This window comes from Electrona antarctica (genome assembly GCF_951216825.1).
Source record: "Electrona antarctica genome assembly, chromosome: 13".
NCBI classification, from domain to species: domain Eukaryota; kingdom Metazoa; phylum Chordata; class Actinopteri; order Myctophiformes; family Myctophidae; genus Electrona; species Electrona antarctica.
Window position 1 is genome coordinate 20873823 of NC_136794.1, and position 10135 is coordinate 20883957.

At 42.5% G+C, this 10135-nt stretch overlaps 1 protein-coding gene across 1 annotated transcript; it reads right to left on the minus strand.

Moving 5' to 3' along the window:
• Positions 1-904: 904 nt before the first annotated feature.
• Positions 905-10101, minus strand: LOC306935250 (UPF0524 protein C3orf70 homolog B-like; the record flags this gene model as incomplete). The annotated part of the gene is made up of 2 exons (XM_079518216.1): positions 9507-10101; positions 905-1566 (listed from the first exon to the last, which is right to left on the minus strand). Exons 1-2 carry the CDS (start codon positions 9688-9690, stop codon positions 905-907), a joined length of 846 nt encoding a protein of 281 aa, XP_079374342.1. The 5' UTR covers positions 9691-10101.
• Between the last annotated feature and the right edge of the window lie 34 nt (positions 10102-10135).

Consider the following 10135-nt stretch of genomic DNA (forward strand, 5'->3'; position numbering starts at 1 on the left):
TCGGTGCGTGACTAAGTATAACTGGGGTTGAAGTGTGGAGGTGATTAATCCATGTGGGTAGAGCCAGCTGCTAGAGTGCAAGTATTGGCAACATATACAGTATGCTTTCCTGCTCCTGACGCTTGCAAAAGAACATGACATACTGTCTGACTGATTACACTAAGAATTATCTAATCCACTCATTCTCATCAAGAAGTCTACTTAATGCCTCCTACACGCCACTGATTTGGCTGTGCTGCATCGCACTAATGAGAACTACACAAAAGCCTCACACGGTTTCTCTTATCATCCTCTCTGTCAGGGTCAAGCTTGCCAGGATTCTGTTGGTCCACATGTGAGTTTGATGTGCATGTGGTCTCCTTCGACACTTTATGAAAAGGAATGCAGTAATTTATACCATGCAGGGATCAGATTATGGACAGAGGAGAGGGTGTGTGTGTGTGTGTGTGTGTGTGTGTGTGTGTGTGTGTGTGTGTGTGTGTGTGTGTGTGTGTGTGTGTGTGTGTGTGTGTGTGTGTGTGTGTGTGTGTGTGTGTGTGTGTGTGTGTGTGTGTGTGTGTGTGTGTGTGTGTGGTGTGTGCATATGCGTGTGCGCGTGTGTGTTGAAAAAAGGAGGGAACATTGGTATGCCTGGTCATCTGTGGAAGAACACATTACAATTCACCAGAGCCAAGCAAAGCCCCCCTGTGCTTTTAGAAAGGGTTGAAATGATATTGATCCCTCTGAAATAAGTCCTAGAGTCTTTTTAAATGATATAGTCTCGGTCTGTTCTGTAGATGTGCTCTTGTAACATTTGTGTGACCCATATACTGTAGTTTAATATATACTTTGTTACACGTCAGTGTAAGAACGACCATCGAGCAACAAAGTGTAAATGCATGGGTGGCAAAGTGTAAATTCATGTTTAGACAGTTGTTTCGATCTTTTCAATGATTTCTATCATTGACTTTGAGGGCGATAGCAGAGAGCACTCATCCTGATCCCAGAGGCTCCCGGGGCTTGAGTTGCCATCTGTGCTCAACGCATCGTCCCCTTCCTCCTCTGTCTCTTCCTCGCAGGACTCCAGGTAGTGCAGACCCAGCGCATTAATGCCGGAGTCCTCTGAGCTCGATGGAGAGGAGCAGTGGTCCATTTTGGGGCCCTTCATGTCATCCACAAGACCCGGGTTCTTGTGCTCCTTGTACACTGACTGCTGTGCAGGCGGCTGCGCCTGTCGTGGCTGTCGTTTGGCACTGAGAGGCACCCGAGGGCGAGGGGCGGGGGGTGCAGGCGAAGGAGGTGTGGATGGACGCGGTGGCTCCGGTATGGACGGCGGGGGGCGCTGCACGTAGCACATCTTGCCGTTGATGCGCTTGACGATGTAGTCGTCCACAAAGAGGTCCGCAATGACACAGTACTTAGGCGACTCAAGGTGAGGCGGGGACTGGAAACAAGGGGCAATCTTGAGGAAGCGCTCGGCCAAACACACGGACAGGTTCATGGTGTTGTTGTACTCTGACACAACAGGAGGCACAACTGTGCTGGGCAGCTGGCACACGCTGGTCATGGGTTGGTATACATACTTGCCTAAGGGAGGAAAAAGAACACAGAATGAATAACTATGTATGTGTAATGTACAGTATGACATAAACATTATACAAACAGATCATTCCAGTTCTTGATTATGATTGTGGTAAAATGCTGTTTAAACACACTTGCTTGATTTGATTCTACCGTTCTACTGATAGTTCAAATCAAGTTTAGATCATATAAACTAGACTGCAGATTAATCTTGTGTTCCAAATTATTGAGTAGCCTAGGCAAATCTTCAATTTAATTATTTCAATTTAGATTGTTTTCTAATGTGTAGGTTTGATACGAAATACAGATCATTTGTGTTATATGAAACAGTGTTAGCTAATGTTATATTAACATTAGATGTTAGATCTTGTTGATGTATCCCCACTACAGTTAGTACAGTACTGGGGATGCAGCTGTAATGGATACATATGTACTGTATAGTGTAACTGGGAAACATAAAACATCTAGTTTTAATTGTACATTTTAAATTGACTTGGTTAAAAACTTACTTAAAAGAAAATGACCATACTGTACTGTCATGTAAAATACCTTTTGGGAAGTGGGCAGTGGCCAGTAATTGATAATATACAGAAGGTTACTTTCCGAAATTGTAACATGTTGACAGTGTGAAGACGGTGTGAAAAGCTGCCCGGCACCTATTTATTTATTGGATCACTTATTCGTGTTATATAATTGATCATATCATCAAAACCTGATTGAAATGGCGAGTGCATCCTTCTTGGCAAATAGAATGGCAAGTAAACAGTGTAGTTGGAAAAGAAAGAAAGAAAATAATGTCATTTTGAATGTCATTGTTTGCAGCCCACTGCCCACTCATCAACTGACAACTATGTTGCTTGTAGTGTTTCTCAGATGTGTTCAACTGGCTCCCTGGGGGGAGCGGAGCTACTGTAGGAATTGACAGGCCTACACATCACTTCCTTTCGCTCACTGTCCTTTCGCTCACTGTCCTTTTGTTTGAGCGGAGAACCGCTCAAACAAAATCTATTCCCAGGTTACAAAGAAAGCAGTCAAAGCACTACAAAGAAAGTGGCTTTTTTCCACTGCTGAATGTGCAAAGTGTGTATTTCTGAATGGGTATTTTTAGGAATCACAAATGAAACCTCTGCAATGGCAGCTTACAGAGTTAGCCATATGTCAAGGTTAATATAAAGCAATCAACCAATTGAACAATTTTCAACAGAAACTACCAAATGTTAATGGCCATGGTACTGACTGGTGCTGCTGAGTGCTGACTATGGTGCTGACTATGGTGACTATGGTTAATGACTAAGCCTATACTGACCATAGTTAAACCACCCTTTTCCATCAATCAAAGTAGCTACACCCTACAAATTGAGTTAAACGTGCATGTGCGTGAGGAGACACACTCAATCAGGAAGCAGTAAATGTTGTTGATATAGATAAAAAGGAGTAATGGGAGTAATGCTCTATTTAATGACAAAAAGTCAATGGTCCATGGTCAAAGTAACAGCAGAGAGTTCAGTCAGATAGATAGCTGAGACAAATGATGAGCTAAAAGCCCTTGAAGACAGTGTGCTGACATTTAGTGTTTCGCTTTAGTACAGCTAATTGCTCTCATCCAGCCGGAGAGTCAGTTCCTAACAGCAGTGCCTACTACAAGCTCCGTTGCACGACAGTGTCACCCATTTGCCAATCTATAAGCTCACAAAATGTGTTGCATCTTCAATGAGATGTGAGCTTGTAGTGTAGATCTACTATTTTCAGCAGGCGACACTATAGTTATTATAGTACAATATATTATTAGTGTGGGGACAGACAGATGTACAGTATACTTAGACACAGAACGATAGATGGGAATAAAGACAGACAGACAGATGGAGGACTCCAAGTACTGTATCTTTATCTTTGTGTATCTTAAGTTCTTTATGGGCTTGTTGTGAGAAAAGGTTTAAAGCTGCTGTGTAATTAGAATCTAATTACATTTGCAGTGTGTCCATGTACTCATGTTAGACCATTGATATTAGAAAAACACATTTGACTAGGAGTAATGTTTAGTAGAGAGGAGGCTCAAAATGATTGTAAGCTAAAAAATAATAATATGTACCTTGAGATTGCATGGAATCTATAATATAAACTCAATAATTAAACTAGCTACAGTTTCAACTCTAGAAACCTCCAGAAAGCTGGAGAGACTATAGAGTTGTCATTTTGATCTAACTTTATTCTATTATTATTTTAATTTTGCACAAACACTGCACAGGGAGAAACATAACATAACCGGTGGCTGACAGACAGACAGTAGATTACACTGAGTATGCAATTCAAGCATCGATATTCATGTATGTTCTGCCCCTCCGTCAAGCACAATACTTGAGTCCTTGTATGACAATTGTCAGTTGTTTGGGAGTAGTTCTCTGTGCTCAATCCCGTGTGTGTGTGTGTGTGTGTGTGTGTGTGTGTGTGTGTGTGTGTGTGTGTGTGTGTGTGTGTGTGTGTGTGTGTGTGTGTGTGTGTGTGTGTGTGTGTGTGTGTGTGTGTGTGTGTGTGTGTGTGTGTGTGTGTGTGTGTGTGTGTGTGTGTGTGTGTCAGTGAGATCTGTCTCAAGCCCCTGCTGAAACCCCTTAAGGGCGACACAGTGAGGGGGTCTACCACTGCTCTCCAACCCCCTGCTATCACTCCTCCTCTCCTCCCTCTGCTGGGGCCTGGGCTAGTGTTTGGCCACTGACAGAGCTTAGATTAATGCAGTTGCCGGTTTCTGTGAATAAAGCAGCATGAGATGCCCTCTCTTTCACAGAGCTTGACATTACTCTGGATAAACCTTAACTCTCCTGTCAGCCATCAGAATGTGGCCAGGAGGAAATACTGAAACCAATGTTCACTGTAGTGTAGACCAGTAGTTCTCAACCTTTTCAGACCGCGACCCCCCAAAATAATCATATTTGAACTGGGGGACCCCCCACCCTGACAAACACTGTAGGTTCCACAGATATTCCACAGAAAATAGTAGCTCTACAAGCTTATAGCTAGTAGATCTAGTAGATGGCCAATTTTTGACCAGTTTTTATAGTGTAGTTTGTTGATTACTTTTGATGCAGTAATGATTCTTCTTCTTCTTCTTATCATCATTATTATTATTTTTTTTAAATCACACCCGTGTGAAGTGAGTGGTGCAACTCCGTGTGGGGGTTTCCGGGGGGGGTTCCAGATCCACAGGAACGCACCCAGGGTGCCGGCCCGGTTCTGGCGAGCCGCCCGCGTCCGAAACGGTAGAGAAATGACAGAGTTACCATGTGGGGGTCCCCAGGGGTGTGTGTGTGTGTGTGTGTGTGTGTGTGGGGGGGGAGTTCCAGACCCTGAGGAACGCCTCCAGGGGGCCGGGCCGGGCCGGTTCCGGCGTGCTGCCCCGCGTCCGAAAAGGTTGAGAAATGACAGAGTTACCATGCGGCAGTCCCGCTACTGTACCCTCTACGTCTACTGTACTGTCACTGTACTGTACTGGCACACCCGAAAGCATCATATATACAGTTAATATGTGCGTGTGTGTTTGTGTGTACGTTACGGTTGCGCACAGGTGGTAAAAAACAACCATGTTGTTTTCGTGCTCATACCCAGCTACCCAGCCACCCACACAGTGGCACACACAGCTCCGTAAGGGAGTGGTTGCACCACTCAAAAATCAGGTATTAAAAAGGTCAAAGGTTCTTAAATGGGGACCCCCAAAATCATGTGGGGAGCCCCCTGGGGGTCACGTTCCACAGGTTGAGAACCACTGGTGTAGACCAGCTGACTGTGGACAAGGTTCAACCGATGTACTCAAAATGGACTATTCCCACTCTGTGATTCATCTTTTTACATAATGGTTTTGCACTCACTGTTTTGTTTAGTGATCTCTAATTCAGCCCTCCTTTGACTAAGTAATTTTCCACCTCTTGAACACCCATGGTAGCCTATATGTAACCTTACTGTATAGTCAAGTCGGCATTCTACCCGACCAGCCACCGGCACAGCCTGTCACTATTTTTAATAATTTATATGATCCAGTAAATCCAACATACTGTAGGCAACATTTTTGTAACTGGTTGACTCAAAACCAAATATTTTAGCTTGTTTTAGATTTGTGTCATGCTTCAATGTTGTTGCTGCATGTGCCCATTTGGCTGGCTGCTAAAGTATTGTGTGCTTCTTTGTGGCTAAATCTGTCAACAAATGGGGCTGAAAACAGACAGAATACAGAGGAAAGCAGGCTTCAACAGTGGGACAGTTTGACCCAGCACCAAACTCTTTTCCTGTTTCCCGTTGCATAGATCCAATTCTCATGCTGAAGTTGAATTTAGGCACTTCTACAGTATGTGATGTGAACATGCAGAACATATCTCTGATCATCTCAGTCAGCATTATATTTCTATTTGTTTGAGCCCTGTATACTTTCATTGCTCCTGGTCAGGACTGTATAGCTTTTAAAAATCACACTTGTGGCCTGGGCCGTGGCTCAGCGGTCCAGGCACCTTGGCTGGTGGCCCAGTCTGGCAGTGTGCCGCGGGTTCGACTCCCGATCCCGATGGCCCTTGCTTCATGTCACCCCCCCATCTCTCTCCCGCTTCCTGTCGGCCTACTGTCTGTCCCTCCGTAAAGATATATAAAATAAAGGTGAAAGCCACAAAAAAAATCACACTTGTGTGAAGTGAGGAGTGCTCTTATCTTATCAATCAAATCATCATTGTCATTCCGAATTTCCGGCCAATCACTTTTGGCGTCTTCACTTTTCTGCCCTCACTTTTATCTTCAACATGTACGTTGCTCAGCCAATCAAATCATCACTATGGTGTGATCGGCCAATGTTTGTGTTCACACAGACCCACAAAGCTGGGCATAGGAGGGACTAGTGCCCCTCAAAAATTTTATTGGATTTGGTGAACTTTTAAGTTGGCACTGGCCGACCTTCAATTTTAGAAGACTACTGGGTACAGTGGTAGAAATGACCATGGTACAGTAGTACCCAACTTGAATCAATATGTCCTTTCAGGGTTGCGCTAACACAGGTTGACCCACACTGTGATCAATTTTAGATTGATTGAAATTCTTTATTAGGAATAACCCCCTTGAGATCTCGTTTTCGAGGTGGTCCATTAACATATCGATCTGATCTATTGATTGCATACAACAGCATAATGCAAAGTAAAATAAATTAATAAAATAATTACACCAACAAAGGGTAGGAATATAGGAATCTTTGAAGTGCAGCATGATTGATGAGATTGTTCATGGTTGATTGTGAGCTCTCTTATTAGGATGCTTGGTGATTGTAATCAATTATACAGAGGATTTCCGACCAGGTGGTTCCAGTACAGCTGTGAGCATACAGTATGTACTCATCAGACATGACATATTGGCAGTGACACTAAACAGCTAATTAATGGTAATGAGAGAAACTTTGGCTGATGTTGTCACCATCTGTGAGGACTGCCTAGGACTGCCTCCACCTGCACTCTTTTCTAAAGCAGTGTTTCACTAAAGCTACACCTGAAAACCTTATAGGCTTGTCTTGTCATCCCCGATTAGTGTCTTGCAGTGGTTAGGACATTTATTATGAAATAATATTTTAATATTAAGATTCTTTTCCCCAAACCTTTTCATCAACTGTAAACTCAGACAAGATAATGTAAATACTTATACTTGGGATGTAAAATGCTAAATACAGCAGCAAAGTAATTCTCAGCACAATTTCATTCACACATTGACCTTTTGTGTTGGTTTTGCCTGAATTCCCATTAAAGAAAAGTAATTAAAAAAAGGCTGTCTAGCACATTTCCCTTTGGGGGTTTTCAGAGTTATCAGCGTCAGAGCAAGTTAGCAGGCCAAGCGACAATGACAATGTATGTGCACATTCAAAATTCAATAAGTAGAGGTGTGGAGGTTTGACAATGTTAACACGATTTTGCATACAACATTCTTATGCATCAGTGGAGCAAAATGGTAGGTTGGAATTACATGTAGAGGCACGCTGCTATAGTGTATGTTCCTTGCTGCGTGTGGCCTTGGTTTTGCCTGATTCAGCAGACTAGGTCGGCATTTTCCTCATGGCGCATGATTGTTCCATGAGGTGAAACTTTCACACTGAATTACCGTTGAAAGGAACATACGGTAATGGTGAAACGCTTGTAAAGCCATACACTATAACTGAAGTATTTTTTTTAAGAATTTAAAGCTTCTGCTCAAAGGTTTGCTGAAGTAAATTATTTAATATGCACACAATAAGTATATTCTTTGCCAAACTATTTATAAATTGTATATCGTATTTCAAAGATTAGTACTGCGATAGGGTCAAGTATAAATCTAATCAGATGATGCAACACTCAGCAGACTTTGCTGAGAAAAATAAGCCCTGGGTATGGTTTATAATAGACACTGGATATCTTTGTCACATCATACATTTAAAAATGGCTAGGCTCTGCCTCTGGCTCATCCCAGATGCAGACAGACAAATAAATCCAAAGATTACAATGTGTTTCTGCAGTCACACACACTAAGCTAAGCTGTCACTATACTGACTGGTGACGTTGGCTGTGATTTTCATTGATATGAGATAGGATGAATAGGGACACCAGTCAGAGGTAAGATGGTCAAATTAAAGATCATACAGTGGTCTGGCATGTTTTTAGTCCATTGACGACTACTCATGATATACAGTACTTGACATTACTGCGGACCATTTCCAAAGCATACTGTGGTTTGTTTGAATTTCAAGGATTCCATTCATTCATTTCAGCATGGTATACGAAAATCTATTGGACGGAGCTAAGTGGGTAGTTTGGCCCTGTAGATTTACAAATTGGAGGTCATAATTATCATTAATGAGTGGAACTATATGCTCAAATCACTGTGCAATAATAACTTATGTTCACAATACAATTAAGTAAATAAAATACACAAATATGTCCTTGAGCTGTATGACAGTATGACTGCTTATTTATTCCTTGAATTTGGAAAATGGTTAATATGTTATGAAACTGTCGATAATTACCCATGTTTATTTATGGAGAAATACTCAGTAATCAGTAGCTCTCCTGATTCTGCTTGTAGCAAAATCTTTGTTTAATGTACATAACAATATGAACTAATGAAATGAAGTCTCTTCCAAAGATGGAAGCCTAGTTGTAAACACATTAACAATAGTATATCTCTTCATTCCTATATCCAACTAAATATTTTATAGTAGCCTATATAATAATGGTAATAATAACAGATGTATCCGTTTGCAAAATCTGTGCAGTCTTGACTCCACTCTGAATGAGGGTTCACAAAAATTACACAGAATGTCCTTTCTTTGGTTCTTTAATAGGCTGGATTGTGTATATCGAAGCACCACCTGGAGCAAACATGTTATTCACCTCAAATGAAATGTGACATTTTTTGTATTCCTATAGGCTATATTGTGTGACCATGTGCCTATTATGACTGAGTCAATGTTTGCTAAATTGCTCAATAATGTAGCCTATTCATAATCAGACAAGCATCCATAATAGAGTAGGCTACAAACCATAATTGGAAAGAGCATCAGCATATGAATATATTTTCTGTAACTGGAATATTAAGTATTTCTCTCACGTGAGAGAACAAAGCAAAACAAGCAGTGTATGTTTTTGTTTTTTAGCCTACTACAATTACAATTCCTCAGCCCAGCCAACGCACACCCTAAACCAGTCCCTGTCTTTGGCGCTATGCTATAAAAGTATGAATATTGAAATTATAGGCTAGCATGTTATTCGTAAACGATGCCATCTGGACAGACTGACTAACAATGGGATTGGAATTCCTGCAGAATAGAATGTTACTTTCAGGAGGGTCAGCTGTAGGAGGACATGTCGAAAATGAGCTGGGAGCGTGGTAAAGTATAGGCTACATAGCCATAGACAACTCCGGCGGTGAAATATGGCTGTTCACATATGCCATATAGAACTTACAGTGACACCAGCCCAGGTGGCAACACCAGTGCAGCTTGAAGCACTTCCCATGGCTGTGCGTCGCGCAGATGGACAGTCCGTCACAAGGCAAGAAGTCGGGTCTCCCCGCGCAGCTCCTGGCCAAAGCTTGTGCCTCGTCCAACTTCTCATTCTTCGGACACCTATGTGCTCTCGAGGCAGCCATGCCAACATTCCTGGGTCAGCTCGAACTCCCTGACTATATGCAATCCACCACCACACATAGAGACCGAGACTGGATTGTACTAGTCTATGCAGCCGGTTAGAAAATTCGGAGAAACTGTGCGTGGAACGGTGGTAGAAAGTAGAGGTTTAAACCCAGAGCAACGTGCTTATTAATAGTAGTCCGACTCCTAAAAAACAGGCATGTCCCACAAAAGTACGAGATAATCATTTAGCTCAATGAAATTCCAAATTTAAAGCCAGTCGGTGACGTGTTCCATCCATCCATGTAGATCTATCCATCTTCGACTTCGCGTCTTGTCGAAATGGTCTTCTCTGCGCGCTGCTGACGCCGCGCGCGCTGGAAACAAGCATCGCCTCTCTCTCCCAAGTCAACTTCATCACCAAACGGGAGGAGTCCACGGCGGCCAGCTGCTGCTGTTGGGCGC